Source organism: Stomoxys calcitrans, chromosome 4 (genome assembly GCF_963082655.1).
Source record: "Stomoxys calcitrans chromosome 4, idStoCalc2.1, whole genome shotgun sequence".
Lineage (NCBI taxonomy): Eukaryota > Metazoa > Arthropoda > Insecta > Diptera > Muscidae > Stomoxys > Stomoxys calcitrans.
The window spans coordinates 95,207,727-95,227,023 of record NC_081555.1 but is presented as its reverse complement, the minus strand read 5'-3'; the positions used below and the strand labels follow the sequence as shown (position 1 = coordinate 95,227,023).

The window sequence follows — 19,297 nt, the reverse complement described above, 5'->3', positions numbered from 1 at the left end:
TGAGAGCCGAGTTGGGTGAACATTTTATTTAACGTTCGGAACCGGTCAATTGGCCGCCTAGATCGTGTGATTTAACGCCTTTAGAATATTTTTTAGGGGGCTATGTTAAAGCTCATGTCTATACAGACAAGCCCGCTTCAATTGATGCATTAGAAAACAACATTGAAGCATTTGTACATGAGATACCGGCCAAAATGTTGGAAAGAGTATGCCAACATTGAACATAGCGGAAGGACCATGTGAGGCGCCGTCACGACCTTCAAAAAATCTCCCTTTAGGTCCAAGCGTTACTATTGTTCGCCTAAGTTCTCTTTGGGAAGTGATTTTCACCATGTGACCGCAGTCCTTGCAATCTGTAGGAGGTCAACGCAGCTTAAAAATTAGCATGTACGCCTATTATGCTGAACGCCAGGGTTCGAATCCAGGCGAGAACATCGTAAAAAACTTATAATACTGGCGACATTTGTGAGGCACTATGCTATTTAAAAACTTCTCCCCAAAGAGGTATCGCACTGCGGCTCGTCTCCCAAAAAATTGCGGTCAATATGCAAATTTGCCCATGAAAATTTCATTAAGGAACAGGGGCAATTTTGCATTTTGACCGCAATTTTTTGGGAGACTTAGGACGAATTAGGACATGGCCCAACCGGTACACCCTGGCCATCTACTATTCCCCGAGCCCGAGAATTTCTTTCCTCATTGGTGAGAATTTTAGAATCCGTCACACCAAGCCTCTCAATAAACTTGAGAGTATGACCCTATGATATTGCCAGTGAAGGGGCAGGCATGCGAAGACTATTGGATCAGTCTTGTCCTCGAGACCCAAACCAGTTATATTCGACAAAAGCCTCGGACGACCAGTTGGGTCGGCTATTTGAATCTTGTACATCCACTGCGCTAGTCTTGGTTACATTATTTAAAACACTGTTTTTTGAAGTCATTGAATTGAACTTTTTAAGTCCAATACCTATTTTGTTAATGAGTACTAAACGTCGAAAAACGTTTTTAATATGACATTTTGTCACATTTAAGTAAAAACGCTCTTTGAAATTTCAAGAAGCAAGATAACGCAAAGACAAATAAAAAAATTCTGCGTCCTCTCCACCACCAGAGCCCAACGAGCAACACCATCACCAGAGCTACCAACAAAGAAAGCTACTAGCAAGAAAATCCAATTAACAGTTTTTAGGTTAAATGCAGAAAATAAACAAAATGACAAGCAAAACGTATGCATATCCATCAAAGAATACCCAAACAAAACTTATCGCATGCGAGATATTTTTCCAAAAATCACGCGCAACTGAGATGATACAGTCAATACAATACACGACGCGGTGTAAAACAAAGGAATAATGATGAGTGGAATTCTTTTTTGGATTAAAAAGTAAAAGTGACGTCAAATAATATTATGCCCCCGTGTTTGGGGGAAGGGGGAGGCAAAGAAAAATCCGAAAATAAAATCAATAAATCCCAGTCGACAAAAAACACTTTGCTCTGTCTCTTTTTCCATTGACAGTAACAACTAAAAATAGCCGTTATTATGGAGATTAAGCGGCAACCCAACATAAAGGAAGCCATAGTCTGTCCATTTACACAACACTGACAAATATTGGGGAAAGGTTTACTACATAGGGAAAGAAAGTGAAAATAAAATTTTTGAAGAATTCAATCAATGCGTATTTTTAATAAATTTGCCTACGATGCAGTTGTCGCCTTAGGTAGCTAAAGCTGCTATTACACGATAAGACTTGTCATATTAGCTGCCACTTTCTGTATTCATAAGATTTGTCTTATGTACGTCGATACGAATGGAGCGCTGGATGTTCGATGAAATAAAAGCTCGATTTAATCGAAAAGTGCCATATATTTTATTCCAAAATCCATTTGTCACATAAAATTTTTCGTACGTATCAGAGTTGCTATTTTTGAAATTAAATATGACAAGTATTAACGTTTAATAGCAGTTTAAGTTGATTTTTAATACGATTTGCTAATGACACTTGGTCGCATGCAATATCAAATGTGGCGCGCAGAATTCATAAAAATTAATGCAAATGCAACTTGTGAGGTGAACACAAGGATCGATCTGGTCATGTCCGTCTGTCTAGCTAGATAAATGCTTTATGTTTTGCACAAATTCTTCCTATTGGTGTGGATGGTTGGAGATTGCAAATGCGCCATTACGGCCTAATGACATGAAAATTCGCTTGTACTTATGCTTATATATCGCTTAACTGAAAGCTATTTTCACTTATCCGAATTACGCTAAACTGAAAATTACGGATAAGTGAAACCGAATTGACGCATTTTTATCCGGTTTCGACTGTATATTTTTTTAATTTTATTGCGATATTTTATATAAATTTTTTTTAATTTTTATACATTTTTTTATTTATTTTTTTTTAATTTTTATATATTTTTTTATTTATTTTTTTTATTTATTTTTTTTTTTTAATTTTTATATATTTTTTTTATTTATTTTTATATTTTTTTATTAATTTTTATATTTTTTATTTTTTTTATATTTTTTTATTAATTTTTATATTTTTTATTTTTTTTTATATTTTTTTTAATAATTTTTATATCTTTTAACTATTTATATAACTTTTAAGAATTTTTATACCCTCCATCATAGGATGGGGGTATACTAATTTCGTCATTCTGTTTGTAACACCTTAAAATATGCGTTTGGAGCCCCATAAAGTATATATATTCTCGATCATCTTGTAATTTTAAGTTGATCTGGCCATGTCCGCCCGTCTCTGTCGAAAGCACGCTAACTTTCGAAGGAGTAAAACTAGGCGCTTGAAATTTTGCACAAATACTTTCTATTAGTGTAGGTCGGTTGGGATTGTAAATGGGCCAAATCGGTCCATGTTTTGATATAGTTGCCATATAAACCGATCATGACTTTTTGGGCCTCTAGGGGGCGCAATTCTCGTCCGATTTGACTGCAATTTTGCACTTTTGTTTTGATATCACTTCCAACAACTGCACTTAGTATGGTTCAAATCGGTCCATGTTTTGATATAGCTGCCATATAAACCGATCTTGTGTCTTGACTTCTTGAGCCTCTAGAGGGCGCAATTCTCATCCGATTTGACTGATATTTTGCACGTAGTGTTTTGGTATCACTTTCAACAACTGAGCTAGGTATGATTCAAATCGGTTCATAATCTGGTATAGCTGCCATATAAACCGATCTTGGATCTTGACTTCTTCAGCCAATAGGGCGCGCAATTTTCATCCGATTTGGCTGAAAATCTGCATAATGTATTTTGTTATGATGACCAATAACTGTGCTAAGTATGGCGCAAATCGGTACATAACCTGATATAGCTGCCATATAAACCGATCTGGGATCTTGACTTCTTGTGCCTCTAGAGGGCGCAATTCTCATCCAATTTGGCAGAAATTTTGTACAACGGCTTCTCTCATGACCTTCAACATACGCGTCTAATACGGTCTGAATCGATCAATATCTTGATACATATAAACCCTTCTGCCGATTTTGCTCCTTGTTTTTAATTATTTTAATTGTTTGGTTTTTTAATTTTTTTTTTTATTTTTATAATTGCTTTTACTTTTTATAAATATTTTTACTTTTTAAGTTAATATTTTTATTTTTGTAGTTTATAAGTTTTTCAATTTGTCTCAACTTCTTTAATTATATTTTTGTTTCCAATTTTTATTTATTATTTTTGTAATATTTTTAATGTTTTTTTACTTATTTATTTTTGTTTCTTTAATTTATTTTATTTTTATTTATTTATTTTTTTATTATTTATTTTTTTTTATTATTTTTTTTTTATTATTTATTTTTTTTGTTTTATTTTTTTATTTTTCTTTATTTATTATTTTTTATTTTTCTTTATTTATTATTTTTTATTTTTTATTTCTTATTGTTTTATTTTTCTATTTTTCAATTCTTCTTTTATTTTTGTAATTATATTTTAATTATTTTTTTACTTTTTGTAATTATTTTTTTATTTTGTAATTATTTTTTTACTTTTTGTAATTATTTTTTTACTTTTTGTAATTATTTTTACTTTTTAGTTATTATTTTTTTATTCTATATTTTTTATTTGTTTGTAATTATATATTTTTTATTTTTTTTAATTATATATTTTTTTATATATATATATTTTTTATTTTTTTTAATTATATATTTTTTATTTTTTAATTATATATTTTTATTTTTTTTTATTATATATTTTTTATTTTTTTTTTAATTATGTATTTTTTATTTTTTTTTTATTATATATTTTTTATTTTTTTTTTTAATTATATATTTTTTTTTGTTGTATATTTTTTATTTATTTCTTTTTTTTTAATTATATATTTTTTTTTTTTTTAATTATATATTTTTTATTTTTTTTTTTAATTATATATTTTTTATTTTTTTTTAAATTATATATTTATTATTTTTTTATTTATTATATTTTATATTATAAGTTATATTTTTTTATTATATATATTTTTATATTTTATTATAATTTTCGCTTTCATTATTGTTTTTATTTTTATATATTTTTTTCGTTTGTTTTTTACTTAGTTTATATAAATAATTTAGCAACTACATACTTATTTTTAATCGATGCCTAAATTATTCTTTGAATTAATTTTCCATGGCGATGTCGTAGGAAGTAAGTAAAGGGTGATTTTTTTGAGGTTAGGATTTTCATGCATTAGTATTTGACAGATCACGTGGGATTTCAGACATGGTGTCAAAGAGAAAGATGCTCAGTATGCTTTGACATTTCATCATGAATAGACTTACTAACGAGCAACGCTTGCAAGTCATTGAATTTTATTACCAAAATCAGTGTTCGGTTCGAAATGTGTTCATTCACCGTAACGTTGCGTCCAACAGCATCTTTGAAAAAATACGGTCCAATGATTCCACCAGCGTACAAACCACACCAAACAGTGCATTTTTCGGGATGCATGCGCAGTTCTTGAACGGCTTCTGGTTGCTCTTCACTCCAAATGCGGCAATTTTGCTTATTTACGTAGCCATTCAACCAGAAATGAGCCTCATCGCTGAACAAAATTTGTCAAAATTTCGAACTGAACACTGATTTTGGTAATAAAATTCAATGATTTGCAAGCGTTGCTCGTTAGTAAGTCTATTCATGATGAAATGTCAAAGCATACTGAGCATCTTTCTCTTTGACACCATGTCTGAAATCCCACGTGATCTGTCAAATACTAATGCATGAAAATCCTAACCTCAAAAAAATCACCCTTTATTTATTTGCACATTTATCGGTGACACATTTTTAAACGTGGATAAAGCATTCAAAATTTCTTCGTTCTAATTTATTCTCTTGCTGACTCTAGTTATGTTCTCTTATACACCTGGATATTATTTAAAATTCACAAGTAACAATTTTTTTGCGGGTCATGATGGGAAAACGTTTTTCGCATGTGATGATTACGTCTCTCGCCTTATACCGTATTCCTTTATCAACGATACCGGCTAAAAACACACCCTGTGTCACCCTTGGGCTTTAATTCCATCTTGGAACCGCTTTCGCATTACTTCGAGGTGGACCCCATATCTGGTGATTATCCATATCATCTTGGTTGTGTCTGCATTTATACTCTACGCCGCAGCGCCCAGTCTATTTTCTTCCTACATAGTACTTATTCGACGTATCTCACAACCGCCTCCAAGTTCTTTTTGTCTTTTGGCATCCTCTGAACTATTGTCGCAGGCGAAACGTCGCCAATCGCATCCAATTCCCTGCGTCTTTCAAGCCAGAGCTCCCAGTAGAAAAGTGTATGTTCCACATCGTCTGCCACTAACTTCTCAAAAAACCATTTTCTAGAGGAGCATTTGCCCATTCAATGCAGGTATTTGTCAGCATAGTTGACGTCGCCTCCACCTGGCCCGTTTCTTATTATTTCACCTTTGTTGCCATATCTCGATAGTCTCCTTTCGCATGGCCCGTGTATGATCCGTTTGAATCTCAACCTATCCTCTCTGGATTTAGCAGTTTGCTGTGTAGAGCCTGGCGCGCTTCATCTCTATCGGAACATGTTAATAGTAATCATATATCTATAAATGCTAATGCTACAAATAACGTCATGATCTTACTAAGTTTTTGCTGGGTTATTTTTGTTATAACTATGTTCAACGTTTGTGCAATTCAGTTTTGTTTATATACCCTCAAACAGAGAGCTACAAAGAAAGCCCAAAAGTAACAGTAAATTACACTTGCCGTTCTCCAACTCTCTCTCTCTCTGTATAAATGTCCGAAAAAGTGTTTGTTTTGAAAACAAAAACAAAACAGCAGCCATAGGGAAACTATCAAATTGAATAGCACCGTTAATGAGTCGGAAGTGTGAGTGAGTCGCCAACTCTAGTTGATCAAAAATATCTTACATCAGTGTTGGACACCATTATTAACAAAAGCACAGCAGCATGTGCATATAAGCGTGACAGTTGTCAACTTTCTAATATTATTATTTTGTTGGACTTTATTGTACAATTGATCAAGCATACATATAATTGGAGAATGTAATAGCAAAACAAAAACTCGCCAAGAGAATAAGAGAGTAATTATTGTTGCTTACTTTAGATAACTTGAGTGACAAATAAACATATATTTCGTTATACATATTTACAAATTTTAAATAAATATTTTTATATTTTAAATATATTTGTTTATATAATGTGATTTAATATTTTTTTCGTTTTTCCTTTTAGCTAAATGTCCGTGTTACCACTATGGATGCCGAGCTGGAGTTTGCCATACAGCAAACGACAACCGGCAAACAGCTCTTCGATCAAGTTGTCAAAACAATCGGTCTACGTGAAGTATGGTTCTTTGGTCTTCAATACACCGACTCCAAGGGTGATTCGACATGGATTAAGTTATACAAAAAGGTATGAATACAAAACGTTAATATGTATATTATGATGGACTTTAAGCTGGAATTAGAATTCGAATATGACAGGGTAGAGGAGTAAATGACATGGGCACAAATCATGCAATGAAGTACTTTATCAACAGGTTCTCTTTTAAGACTATTATAAGATTATTGTTATAAGGTATTTTAATAATTTCTGGGAACCGTTTTCTCAATGACTGATTGAAAATCATAGAAATTAATTTAAATATTGACTATATACTATACTTAGAAATAATAGTTTGTAATATATTTAATCTTAATTTATATTGCATGTGTATATTCATATATATTAGCCTGAATCACCGGCCCTTAAGACTATTAAATATTTGAAAAAAGTAAAAAAATACGTTGACAAACGTACAGCAGATGGTCATCCCAACAACAACGACGAAACCGATGACAGTGATGGCGAAGATATGGTGGGTGGTCTTTAAGCAAGCAATAAATCCCCCCAAAAGCCCCTATAATAAAAAATTACGAAATGTTTATGTTAGAGCGCCTCTTTTCCTTTTAGTCTATAGGGGTATATATTGCTCCCCGCTAACCACAGCGTATTGCTAGATTTAAAATTAGTATATTTGGAAATGCTATAAATACCTTAATATTTCATGACATTTAAGAGCTTTGTGGGTAGGAGTATGTGATCTATTTTTAAGACTTATATTTAAATAATCACCACTACATTTTACACTTTTATCAATCCCAAAATTGTTTACAAAACTATTTAAATGCACGCACACAGACTGGATCAATGCCTTTTTCGACATGGGTAATAAAATAAAAGAAATTCACTCAAATATTTAGATAAAAAAAAAGTTGTAGTTACATTTTTTTTAATATAATTTTTTATTTTTCTCTAAGTTTTTTTATGTTTTTTTCGATATATTTTTTGTAAATGTATTTTTAAATTTTTTAATTTTTTAAAATGTTGGCTGTTTGTTTAAAATGTTCTATAGAAATAAAATGTTCATAAAATGCCCATAGAAATCAAATTTTGATAAAATTTCCATAGAAATTTAAATTTGATAAAATTTCCATAGAAATGAAGTTTTGACAAAATATTTTATAGAAAAAATTTTTTTATTTCTAAAAATTTTTTTCTATAGAAATAAAATTTGGATAAGATTTTATATAATTTAAATATAAAAAATTTAACAAGATAAATTGAAAAAACAAATAGATACAAATCCAATTAAAAAATAACGAAAAGGTAAAAAAGATTAAAAAATAAAAACCAAGAAAAAAATTAAAATATGAAAAATGGATATTAAAAACAAGTTTCAAATTAAACAAATAATATAAAAACATAAATAAAAGAAAAAAAAAATAAAATAAAACAAGAGTAATGTGGTAAAAATACTAAAACAAAAAAAAAACACTAAAATGGAAAAAAAGAAATTATTAAAAAAATATAAAAGAGAAAAATTAGAAATAATACAAGACAAAAAAGGAAGCTAAGAATTCAAACTAATAACAAATTAAAAAAAAAAAAAAAAACAAATTTAAAAAATAATAAAAAAATTAGAAAATTAAAAAAGGTTGGTCAAGTAAAATAGGTTGGTCAATGGAAAAAAATTTAAAAATTGTTCAAATTAAAAAAAAAATAAAAAAACAACTAAAAACAAAATTTAAATAAAAAAACAATAATTAAAAACTAAAATATATATATATATATGTATATATATATATATATATATATATATATATATATATATATATATATATATATATATATATATATATATATATATATATATATATATATATATATATATATATATATATATATATATATATATATATATATATATATATATATATATATATATATATATATATATATATATATATATATATATATATATATATATATATATATATATATATATATATATATATATATATATATATATATATATATATAAAAATTAATAAAATTAAAAAAAAAAATATATGAAAACATTACCAAAAAATAATTACAATTTTAAAAAACAAAAAGAAAAAAAACAAGTACAGAGTAGAGCTGACAAAATATCGATGGCACTATCGATATTTAATTTTTTGACCGAATATCGATTGATATTTTTCCGATGGAAAAAAATTTTTTTTGCAAAACTAAAGAAGAATAAGCAATACGACACTGAATGTATCTTTTAAGATACATTGCGCCTATAGAGGGCGCAATTTTCATCCGATTAAATTAACATTTTGTACAATGATTTCACTCATGACTTCCAACTGACTTTATTAACCTTGGTTTTATTTGGTCTGTGCATTGACATTGCTTCTATATAAATCGATCTCCTCATTTTTACCTCTCATTTTCGTTTGAAATATAGGTGTTGGGAAATTAACGATAGTATCGATATTTATTATTTGAACTATCGAAATTATCGAATGTGTCGATTATAAGTCTATATGGCAGCTATATTTATATTAGTCTGATCTGGATCATGTTTGGGTCGGATGTCGGGAGGCCTAAAATAACTCATTTAATCAAATTTCAGCGAAATCGGATGATAAATAAAGCTTTTATGAGCTTCACAGCCTTTATCGGCATATCGGTCTATATGGCAACTATATTTAAATATAGTCCAATCCGAAACATACTTGCACCGGGATGTCGGAAGTCTTAAAACAACCCACTTTTTCAGCGAAATCGGGTAATAAATAAAAAATGTATGGGCTTCAGACCCTTTATCGGCAGATCGGTGTATTTGGCAGCTATATATAGATATAGTCCGATCCAAATCATATTTAGGTCGAGTGTCGGGAGGCTTAAAACAACTCACTGTTTCAAATTTCAGCGAAATCGGATAATAAATGCAGCTTTTATGGATTCCAGACCCTTAATCGGCAGATCAGTCTATATGGCAACTATATTTAAATATAGTCCAATCTGAACCATATTTAGTTCGGATATCGGGAGACTTAAAATAACTCACAAGTTTAAATTTAAGCGGAATCGGGTAATAAATGAAACTTTTATGGGCTTTAACCCTTTATCGGCAGATAAGTCTCTATTGCAGCTATATCCAAATATGGTCCGATTTAGCCCGCTCAAAAACTTAAACTGCGTGCAGCAAAAGACGTATTTGTGCCAAATTTCAGCTCAATATATCAATTTTGAAGACTAGAGTGATTACAACACAAGGACATCGTTAAATCGCCTTAGAATTTTATGACGAACCGAAATATATACACTTTGTAGGGTCGGAATTGATATTTCGATGTGTTGCAAACGGAATGGCTAAATGAATATACCGCCTATCCTATGGTGGTGGGTATAAAATATAGGATTAAAAAAACAAAAATTAAAAAAAAATAAAAATTAAAAAAAAAAATAAAAAAAAAAATAAAAATAAAAATTAAAAAAAAATTAAAAATAAAAATTAAACAAAAATGGGAAAAAATAAAAATTAAAAATAACACTAAATAAATTAAAAAAAATAAAAAAACTTAAAAAAGAGTTTAAAAAAATATTACAAAAAAAAAATTAAAAATAAAAATTAATGCAACAATCTACAGGGAAGCTGACACGAAGTGTTACCAAGTTCACACTGGTATAGCTCTCAAACTACAAAAAAATAATAATAAAGAAATTTAATTAAAAGAAAATAAAAATTAAAAAAAAATTAGAAAAAATTAAACTAAAAACAAGACCCAAGATCGGTTTATATGGCAGCTATATCAGGTTATAGACCGATTTGAAGCATGCGTGGCACAGTTGTTGGGTATCATAACAAAACACGTCGTGCAAAATTCCATTCCATTCGGATAAGAATTGCGCCCTCTAGAGGCTCAAGAAGTCAAGACCCGAGATCGGTTTATATGGCAGCTATATCAGGTTATGGACCGATTTGAACCATACTTGGCACAGTTGTTGGGTATCATAACAAAACACGTCCTGCACAATTTCAGCCAAATCGGATAAGAATTGCGCACTCTAGAGGCTCAAGAAGTCAAGACCCAAGATCGGTTTATATGGCAGCTATATCAAAACATGGACCGATATGGCCCACTTACAATACCAACCGACCTACACTAATAAAAAGTATTTGTCCAAAATTTCAAGCGGCTAGCTTTACTCCTTCGGAAGTTAGCATGCTTTCGACAGACAGACGGACGGACGGACGCGGCGATCAAGAATATATATACTTTATGGGGTTTCACACGAATATTTCGAGTAGTGACAAACAGAATGACGAAATTAGTATACCCCCCATCTTATGGTGGAGGGTATAATAAAAATTTAAAAAATTAAAGTAAAAATTTAAAGAATAAAAATTAAAATTAAAAGAAAATAAAAACTAATATAAAAAAATTAACATAAAATTTAAAATTAAAAAAAAATACATTGAAATAAAAATTAAAAAAAAAAATAAAAATAAATAAAAAAAAAATTAAAAAAAAAAATAAAAAAAAAATAAAAAAAAAAATAAAAATAAAAAATTAAAAAACTAGATAGAAATTAAAAATAAAAATTAATGCAACAATCAACAGGGTAACTGACACGAAGTGTTACCAAGTTTACATTGGTATATCTGTCTAACTAAAAATTAAAAAAAATTAATTTTAAATAAAGTAAAAGTAAAACAAAAAATAAAAATTAAAAGAATAAAAATAAAAAATAAAAGAAAATAAAAACTTATATTAAAACTGAAAAAAAAAATTAAATTAAAAAAATAAATAAAAATAAAAATTAAAAAAAAAAAAATAAAAATAAAAATAAAAAACAAATAAAAATTAAAAATTATATTAAACAAATAAAAAAAATAATAAAAAAATAGTAAATAAAAAAAACAGATAGAAATTAAAAATAAAAATTAATGCAACAATCTACAGGGTAACTGACACGAAGTGTTACCAAGTTCACACTGGTATATCTGTCAAACTAAAAAAATTTAATTTAAAAAAATAAAAATAAAACATTAAAAAAATAAAAAAATAGAAATTAAAAATTAAAAAAATAAAAAAATAAAAATTAAAATTAAAAGAATAAAAATAAAAACTATTATTAAAAAAATTAAAAAACCATAAAAATTAAAATTAAAAAAAATAAAAATAAAAATTAAAACTAATATTAAAAAAAATTAAAAAAAAATAACGAAAAGGAAATAAGAAATAAAAATTGGTGCAAAAATCTACAGGGTAGCTGACACGATGTGTTACCAAGTTCACACTGGTATATCTTCCAAACTACAAAAAATTAAAAAGAAAAATTAAAAAAAAAAAATAAAATTAAAAATTAAAAAAATAAAAATAAAAATTAAAAAAATAAAAAAAAGTAAAAATTAAAACTAATATTAAAAATAATTAAAAAGAATATAAAAAATACTAAAAATATAAAAAAATAAAAAAAAATAAAAAAAAATAGAAAAAAGTAAAAAAAATTAAAAAAAAAAATAACTAAAAAGAAAGTAAAAATAAAAATTGATGCAAAAATCTATAGGATAGCTGGCACGAAGTGTTCCCAAGTTCACATTGGTATATCTGTCAAACTACAAATGACACCTAGAAGATAGTTGTTGTATTACAGACAGCTAAGTAAATAATTTACAAGCCACCGAAAGCCCTTGCTTCTGAGTTTATTTTGAAAGCAGGTTATTCGTAAAAAAGTTTAAACGTAATAGTCTGAATGCGTTCTATTTGGCTGGAAAGTCACAACCGGCTATTGTTGGCTAACTCAAACACCTCAAAGGGAACTCAAACACCTTTTGTGTATTGCACCAAAAATTGTTAAAATTATACCTATAGCGTTACCAAACGACATGGTGGTGGTTCAGAAAAAACTGCAATAACACCTGAAATGGTTTGGCGAGTTTACGCTCGCCGCACAGGGTCTTACACCAAAGCAAAAAAAGTTAGACTCGAAAGAGCAAATTGTGTTTACTTAACCTAGTTTGGCCGAACATGGTGAATTTCCGAATATCGACTTCTCTGACGAGAAAATATCCCAATTGTGCTCAACTGGGATATTTTCTCGTCATTCGTATTGTGTTTACTTAACCGAGTGATCGGTAAAAATAATCTTGTTTACTTAAAAGAGCGCGCGCGAACGAAAAGTTGAGCCTGCGAACAACCACCCGTAGTAATTTTTCAACTCAAGTGGTGGTATGGAGCCTAGTAACTGTGATTTATATTCGTGAAAACATTTTAAAACTGCTTCGGAGCCTAAGTCGCGCAAACTTTTCGATCTAAGACCTACTAACAAGACTCGGCATTGTCACATTAAGCACGTTAAAACAAAAATCGCTAAAAACTCATGTTCCGCTCATCATTTCGAGCACACTTAGCTGTCCAATTCGCCAGAAGTCAATCCGATGGACTTTTCCTATTTTGGGCCGTTTTAGAGAACAGGGTAAAGACTTGAAAATATGCCAGTGTTTTTGAGCTTATGAGAGCCATTTTACAGAAATGGGCCAATAATTTCGCCAGATTAAATTCGTGCAGCTTACAACTCGTTTTTTGACCGGGCAAAAGTTGGTCATATCAAGCAAAAGTAAATAGAATTTGAAATTTAGATTACTTCCACGCATTTTTGTCATTTGAATCGATAAAAAATAGTTTCAGACAAAAAAAAAAATTGCCAATCATTACTGTTTACATATTATTACATATTATTTTTTAATAATTTTTGTTTTTATTTTAATTATAAAATATATTTTTTAAATTTGCTAGTTTAAAAAAAATATTATTTTTATATGTTATTAGTGTTTTAATTATTTAGGTTCGATTTTAAGTTTTTCTTTTATTTATTTTAATTAGCTGTTGTTTTTATGTTTTAATTTTAACACTTAACCCTTTAAAGGTTTATGAATAGTGCACCAGACATGATGATGCACAAGGACAATTTTCGAAAGTTCAGAAAAGAAAACCTTGAATAACCAATGTTAAATAGTGAATGGTAGCAAGATAAAAATCGATTATTTTTGAGGCATGATTATTTTTAATTGTTTTGCGTTTTTATACAAAATCATTGTTTGTTTTTCTAAAACTCTAATCGATGATCCTTTTACCATTTGCTATATTTCAAAGGGTTAAGCTTTTAGAAATCTCATTTTGTACTTCATAAGATTTTATAAAACTTATGACTAATTTACCTATTTTCCCCCTCCCCCTTTTCGCCATATAGGTTATGAACCAAGATGTTAAAAAGGAAAATCCTTTACAATTCCGCTTCCGTGCTAAATTCTATCCTGAAGATGTTGCCGAAGAATTGATTCAGGACATTACCCTACGTCTTTTCTATTTACAAGTTAAGAATGCCATATTGTCGGATGAAATCTATTGTCCTCCAGAAACTTCGGTCCTTTTGGCCTCGTATGCTGTGCAAGCACGCCATGGTGATCACAACAAGAACCTGCATTCGCCTGGCTTTTTGGCCAACGATCGTCTGTTGCCTCAGCGTGTTATCGATCAGCACAAAATGTCCAAGGAGGAATGGGAACAATCCATAATGACCTGGTGGCAGGAACACCGTGGTATGTTGCGCGAAGATGCCATGATGGAATATTTGAAAATTGCTCAGGATTTGGAAATGTACGGTGTGAACTATTTCGAAATTAAGAATAAAAAGGGCACCGATCTGTGGTTGGGCGTCGATGCCTTGGGCCTGAACATCTACGAGCAAGAGGATAAGTTGACACCGAAAATTGGCTTCCCCTGGTCAGAGATTCGTAACATCTCCTTCTCGGACAAGAAATTCATCATCAAGCCCATCGATAAGAAAGCACCTGACTTTGTCTTCTTTGCTCCCCGTGTGAGGATCAATAAGCGTATTTTGGCCCTGTGCATGGGCAATCATGAGTTGTATATGCGCCGCCGCAAGCCTGACACCATTGATGTGCAGCAAATGAAGGCCCAGGCCAGAGAGGAGAAGAATGCCAAACAACAGGAACGGTAAGAGTAACATTTTTCTTTTATATATAAGGAAAATCATTAAATTTTAATTTTTGTTTTTAGCGAAAAACTCCAATTGGCTTTGGCTGCCCGCGAACGTGCCGAAAAGAAACAACAAGAATACGAAGATCGTCTCAAGCAAATGCAAGAAGACATGGAGCGTTCCCAGAAGGACTTGATGGAAGCCCAAGAGATGATTCGTCGTTTGGAGGAGCAATTGAAACAATTGCAAGCCTCCAAGGATGAATTGGAATTGCGCCAGAAGGAGTTGCAAGCCATGTTGACTCGTCTCGAAGAGGCCAAACACATGGAAGCAGCCGAAAAAGCCAAATTGGAAGAAGAAATTATGGCTAAACAAATGGAGGTTCAACGCATCCAAGAGGAGGTCAATCAAAAGGACGAAGAGACCAAGCGTCTGCAAGACGAAGTCGAAGAAGCCAGACGCAAGCAGGTGCGATTATATAAAGACTTAAAAAATTGCCTAGAACTTTTTTGCACAAAACAAAGTTTTAAAGGCGGCTAAAAAAATCTACTTTTATACAAATTAAAGGGTCGAGTTTAGTTGAGTTGCTATCAGGCGAATTTGTCCATATCTGTTTTGAATTGCAATTTACTTAGTAGCTGAACATCCAAAACACTGATATTGCATGGAACTGAGAAAAATTTCCAATTTTGTACTAATTTTCTTATTTCATGGTTTTATCTCCTGGCTACGCAACTATAGTTGGACAAAGATCCATAATCGACCTCTGAATAAGGCACAACTTTCTTTCAAATATCTTTACATCTATTTGCTCTTTCCGAAATATGTTTTATACCAGCTCTTGCTACATGACGCACTCTCGTTCATTCAGCAAGTCCCTTTATTAGAATCTCTAAAATTAAACTTTCTATATTTTACACATTGCAAATCAAAAAACTTGATTCATTTCATATGTAGAACATTTCTCAAGACAATTGCTTAGAGTTAAGAACGATTTTCGAATGCTTTTGAAATCTTTGTTTATTTGCCTTCTTCAAAGAAGAGAGCGATTTCTAAAATGTTCTCGAAATATTCAATTAAATCGATATTTGTTGATAAATTGGTATATAAATGTAGCAGTTATTTAGGCTAATAAAATATTTTTTATATTTTTTTTTAATAAAAGCTATGACTAAATTATTTTTGTTTCTTATAGGCTGAAGCTGCTGCCGCTTTGTTGGCTGCTTCCACCACGCCACAACACCATCATGTGGCCGAAGACGAAAATGAGAATGAGGAAGAACTCACCAATGGTGATGCTGGCGGTGATGTATCCCGCGATTTGGATACTGACGAACATATCAAAGATCCCATTGAGGATAGACGTACATTGGCTGAACGTAATGAACGTTTACATGATCAATTGAAGGTATGTTTCCAAAAAAATTTAGAAAAATATTACAAAGACTGAAATTATTAGGTGAAAAAAAAATGTCTTACTTTAATTGGCTATGACAGAACATTTGTTCCACTAGCCTTACATAGAAAAGCATTCCAAGCGCCTCGATCTTCTGCGCTCATTCTAAAATCTCTGACACCAAGTTTCGAGGTGTCTCCCACCACTTGATCTTTCCATCGGGCTTTTGGTCTTCCCGGTTTGGGTGTACCACCGTGTTTGCCTTCAAAAGACTTCTTTGCTAGAGCTTCTTTATCCATTCTGACAACATGACCTAGCCAACGCAGCCGTTGTATTTTGATGCGTGTAACTATGCTAACGTCGTCATACAGCACGTGGTTCATACGTCGCCTAACGCAAATTGGCCATTAACGCAAACTGGTCCATATATCTTACGAAGAATCTTTTTCTCTAATACTCCCAGCACTGCCTCATCTGCTTTCACAAGTACCCATGCTTCTGAACCATATAACAACACGGGTAGTATCAGTGTCTTGTACAGTGTAATCTTCGTCTGTCGAGAGGTGGCCTTGTTTCTAAACTGCCTACTTAGTCCAAAGTAGCATCTGTTTGCCAGTATTATTCTTCGATTTATCTCAAAACTGGAGTCATTCGTTTCGGTTACGGCGGTGCCGAGGTAGATAAAGTTACTGACTGTCTCAAAGTTGTGGTTCCCAACTTTCTTCGTTTTCTTTATCTGCTCGGTTGTGCAAGGCTTTTTCGGAGTTGAAACCATCCATTTTATCTCCATTTACTGCCAGACCCATTTTCACTGGCTCTCTTTCGATTCTTTCAAAGGCTGCAGTTACTACTTCCGGTGACCGACCTATGATATCGATGTCATCGGCATAGGCGAGTAGCATGTGTTCTCTTGTCATTAGTGTGCCATATCTATTTACATCTGCATCTCGTATAATCTTCTCCAGCAGGATATTCAAGAGATCACGCGAGAGGCTTTCTCCTTGTCTGAAACCTCGTTTGGTATTAAATGGTTCGGAGAGATTCTTTCCTATTCTTACTGAGGGACGCGTATCAGCAAGTGTCATCCTGCAGAGTCTTATTAATTTTGCAGGGATACCAAACTCAGACATGGCTTGAAATACCTTTGAACGTAAAGGAGTATCGAAAGCGGCTTTGTATTCAACAAAGAGATGGTAGGTGTTGATTTGTCCTTCTCGGGTTTTTTCCAGGATTTGGCGCAGTGTGAATATCTGGTCCAGGGTGGATTTACCAGATCTAAAGCCGCTTTGATAGGGCCCAATTATCTCATTGATTTTAGGTTATAATCTTTCACACAGTACGCTCGAGAGTATCTTGTATGCGATGGGGAGGTGACTTATTCCTTTGTAGTTGGCACATTCCGTCTTGTCTCCTTTCTTGTGTACGGGACATAGTATGCTGAGGTTCCAATCATCGGGTATGCATACGCCTTATCAGTGTGTCGCCTCCGGTCTTAAATAGTTCAGCGGGTAACCCGTCAGCTCCTGCTGCCTTGTTGTTCTTTAGTCGGGTCACTGCTACCTGGAGCTCATTCTGACTAGGAGGTAAACATTCTATACCATCATCATTGATTGGTTCTGCGGTACCCTCTTCGCCACCAATGTCGGACACTAGCAGTTGGGTAAAATGTTCTTTCCATATCCTCAGCATGCTATCTGTGTCTGTTACCAGATTTCCTTCTTTGTCTCTGCAGGAGGATGTGCATGCACCAAAGCCATCGGTTTGATGTTTGATTGTTCCGTAGAATTTCCCGATTTCATTCTGACTCCTGTACATCTCAATTCGCTCACACTCACGTCTTTCCACTTCCTTTTTCTTTCTACGGAATAGACATTTCTCCTCTCTCCTTGTCACCCGATACCTCTCTTTCATCTGGCGCATTGGTACTGTTTGCAGGGTAGCATCTCGACACTCTTGGTCGTACCATGGGTTTCTTGGAGGTGGCTTCTGGTACCCAAGTAAGGATTTCGCAACATTTTCCATGGAGTGGGCAATAGTTTGCCACTGCGCCATTATATCATCGGAACAAGAAGTGCTTTCATTAAGCAGTTGGGTCAGTCGAGTGGAGTATGAAGCTGCCATCTGTTGTGTTTGCAGCTTTTCAATGTCCTTGCCATGTTCAAACGAACCTTTGCTGCAAAAAGGTAGTGATTCGAATCTATATTCGCTCCACGAATCGATCAGACAGCTAACACGCTGGATGAATGCCTTTCATCTATCACAACGTGATCAACTTGGTTTCTCGTGTTTTGATCGGGTGACAGCCATGTGGCTTTGTGAATATTTTTATGTTGAAATCTGGTGCTACTAACTACCGTGTTCTTTGCCGTAGCGAAATCTATCAGCCTCAACCCATTACTGGACGTTATCTCGTGGAGGCTTAACTTTCCGACTATTTTCGCATTAAAATATCCGAGAACGATTTTAGTTTTAGATTTCAGTTTGGTCCTTTTTTCAATTGCGTGGGTCGTCAACGTTGGAGGGGTCCGTTTTTATTATTCCTTTGTTTCTCATAGTAGATCTCATAGTTTTTCGGGACGTGTTACTGGCCCAGCGCCCAACCGCATGGGTTTTGTGGGTCATTTAAGGACCCCAATAACTCGCGCCGTTATATCGAGCATCACAGGTACTCAGTATTTAAGCAAGAGCCGGTGCTGGTCGGCCTCTCACTGAGACTCTCCACACTATACTACTGACTGTCCACCACTGCAGTTGCCGTATGTGCCACTATCCGCAACCTATGAAATTATGCGCCCGGCAACCAAACCTCTCGTGATGACGCTGAACGGAACACAAATCGGAGCTTAGAGTTCCAAACCGCGTGGCGCCCATAGTCATCCCGTGCCGGGAAGTATACTTCGGTTGGGTTTGTAGAAGACCCAAATCGGTTCATGCTTTGATATAGCGATTATTTTATGCAACCGTGAGCCTCTAGAGGGCGCAATTTTTATTTTGCCTGAAATTGCAAGTATATTTCTGTATATATTATTTCCAATAACCATGCTAAGTATGATGGTGCTCGCATGTAAACCGATCATTCAATTTGAATTCTTGAG

The 19,297-nt window shown here is 32.4% G+C and overlaps 1 protein-coding gene across 3 annotated transcripts in view; it reads left to right on the top strand.

The window, feature by feature from the left end:
• The window catches only part of LOC106088649 (moesin/ezrin/radixin homolog 1), a 41,176-nt gene that overhangs the window by 18,195 nt on the left and 3,684 nt on the right, over positions 1-19,297 (top strand). For 2 of the 3 annotated variants that reach the window (XM_059366182.1, XM_013254260.2), the window contains exons 2-7: positions 6,716-6,895; positions 7,215-7,340; positions 7,664-7,690; positions 14,057-14,823; positions 14,887-15,274; positions 16,002-16,214. In XM_059366182.1, the coding sequence (XP_059222165.1) occupies positions 6,716-6,895; positions 7,215-7,340; positions 7,664-7,690; positions 14,057-14,823; positions 14,887-15,274; positions 16,002-16,214 (1,701 nt within the window). The remainder of the gene's footprint in view (positions 1-6,715; positions 6,896-7,214; positions 7,341-7,663; positions 7,691-14,056; positions 14,824-14,886; positions 15,275-16,001; positions 16,215-19,297) is intronic. The other variant, XM_013254264.2, reaches the window with a different exon arrangement.